Source organism: Pterocles gutturalis, unplaced genomic scaffold (assembly GCF_000699245.1).
Source record: "Pterocles gutturalis isolate BGI_N339 unplaced genomic scaffold, ASM69924v1 scaffold13761, whole genome shotgun sequence".
NCBI classification, from domain to species: Eukaryota; Metazoa; Chordata; class Aves; order Pterocliformes; family Pteroclidae; genus Pterocles; species Pterocles gutturalis.
The window spans coordinates 13,052-15,634 of NW_010100531.1; the positions used below are offsets into that span (position 1 = coordinate 13,052).

Here is a 2,583-nt window from a genome sequence, read left to right on the forward strand (position 1 = left end):
GGTGAGGACGCCAGGTCTGGCGGGGAAAGGGACATACCTAGTCCTGGTGGCCAGGAGCTCTTGGCCAGCATGGCTGCAGCACCCAGGCCTTCACCGCCAGGCTTTAGCTCCAGGCCCCTGGACTGCACGTAGTTGACAAAGCCGTTGAGAGGGGCTGAGGCTGGGGTGCCTCCGTCCTTGGCCCGCAGGCTGTGGGCATCGATGACGGTGGAGTAGAGGTCACGTAGGTTGATGATCTTGGTCTTCTTGTCACGGTTCTCATGCAATACCGCATTGGCGCAGATGAAGAGGAAGATGCCGATACCCATGATGAGGGGGCCCAGCACCTTCAGTTTGTCTGAATGCAAGTAGCTTGAGAAAAGACGGAAAAGGAAACCCACCGAGGCCTGGGGGGATGAGGAAGTTGTGGGGAACTGTGGGGACCCTCGGGTGGTAGCGGTGGTGGAGGAGTTGGCTCTGTGGGGTGGCTCTGGATGGATCCCTGCACGTGCCCCTTCCTGGCTCCAGGAGCGGTTCTTGGGGGTGCCACCCTGTGGTGCCAGGTGTCGGCTCCCGGTGAAGCTGCCTTCTCTGTACACCTGGTTGGGCTTTGGCCAGTAGCCCATCACGGCCAAAGCGATGCCCACCAGCAGTACCAGGATGCCACAGAGGGCAATGAACCCCGAGAGAGAGCACAGCTTGAGCTTGCCTTTCACCACCACCACGTCATTCTTGCGCTTCTTTTTGGCCTTGCGTTTGCGTTTGGGGACTTGGCTTTGGGGTCGCAAGGGGTCTTGTTTCCTAGCTGAGATCCTCAGGAGGCCTCCAGTGGCAATCATGGCTGGCTACCCAGAGCGCTGCCCCTTACGGCCGCTCCAGCTCCTGCAGGGAAAGGGAAAAAAGAGGATGAGGACCAGGGCCAGACCTGCAGCACAAGGAAGTTTCTCTGCTTTTCCTCAAACTCCTGCTAATTAAAGTCCTCAACAAGTGGGATGGGGGTTGACACCAACTGGACAATCTCACTTGCCCATACAGCTCTTGTGTGTGAGAAAGACAGGCAGACTGACAAAACAGACAGTTAAGCAACTCCATGAAGCAAAGCAGACATGTGCCTCACTATACTCTTGCCAAATAGCTAATTAATTTCTTTATACTCCAGGTAAATGATAGAGTGGTATGTGCTGGTGTGAACAAAAATAAATTATCATGCTGGTCTCAGAAGGAGCTTGCAAAACACTGGAGCTCAGAGGACACTGACAGGCTCCCTACCTGTGAGCCCCACTCCTTAACAGGGGCTGGGGTCACACTGCACACTGACTGTGGTGATGTCACGCAGGATGTGAGGGGACGGGGGAGATAAAAGCAGAAAGGCACTGTATTTGATCTATAGATACCACTTGTTTCATTACACTACTTACACATATTACTTGCTTTTCTTAAATGAGTGGGAAAGGAATTACTGTGAAATGCACAAGAGAAACATTTGAACACCAGAAAGCGATGCCCTGTGAAAGTTTCTTCCTAGCTATTTGTGCTTGATCTGCAATATTACAGCAATTCATCTCCCACCTGCGGTCCAGAGGCATCCCTGGTTTGGGAACATGTGCAATGCCCCAGGTAACTGTTATGTAACAGTGGCAAACTCCCCCCTCCTCCCCCCTCCAGAGAGGCGAGATGGTAGCTGGCAGGTAAGAGATGGCACATCAAATCTTGTTAAAGGAGGAGCGAACCCTTGCAAGTCACCTGGGGAAATGGCAACGACTGCTTGTGGGTAAGCTGGCAGGGGACTAAACACTGAGCATTTATGGCTTTTGTTTTACTGGATCACCAGAAGTCCTCTCTCTGTTCCAGTGATCTGAGATACAAAATGCAGTATGTAGGAGCAATTCCTGCACTGTGGCAATTCTTTTTGCAAGATATTCTTTCATGCTACCAACAAGCAGGATCCCCTTCCCCCTTTCTCTGAGTGTCCAATTATTTTTTCTTCAAGGGAGCAAAAGATGACAGCACCAAAGATAATATGATTCACAAAGTTCAATTCATTGCACTGAAAGGTGATTAATTAAGCCACTAAGAAAAAAAAAATATCTTGCTCCCCTTTCCCCGTTCAGATTTTAAATCTCCTTTCTTTTCTGTTCTATTCCCAGATTTGCCATGTATGCGGTAATTTTGTGTCCCATTTACTCCGTTTGTATTTTCCCCAGAAAAAGAAGGGTGTTGTCAGCGAAGAGGTTGTTAAATTACTCTCCGAGGTACTGCACGCTCAAAACAAAGAGCAGACAGAGACTTGTCTTCTCTTTCCTAACTGTGCACTATTTATCAAAAACAAAAAAAAAGGCCAAAAAAAAAAAAAAAGAGCTTTTATTTGTTGACGCGAAACTGTAAATATCGGGGCATGCTTTGCTTTAATTGCCGATTCGTTGATCGCATTCTTTCTGCTGCCCCACCAGCCAGCAGCTCGTCTCCTCCACCACGGTGAAAAGAGACGGTAATAGTCCTCTCCGAGCAGCCTTCCCCACTCATCACCGCCCGGCACTTAGTTTTGCCCATGGGAGACAGCAGAGCTGGGCGAGCGAAGAGGCCACCGCCGGACCCCCGGCCACC

General features: G+C 50.4%; 1 protein-coding gene across 1 annotated transcript in view; it reads right to left on the reverse strand.

The window, feature by feature from the left end:
- LOC104466700 (transmembrane protein 200C-like) overlaps positions 1 to 818 on the reverse strand; it is a 2,332-nt gene extending 1,514 nt beyond the window's left edge. The window contains 1 exon segment of the mRNA XM_010080224.1: positions 1 to 818. Within this exon segment, the coding sequence (XP_010078526.1) occupies positions 1 to 818 (818 nt within the window).
- Positions 819 to 2,583: the final 1,765 nt, after the last annotated feature.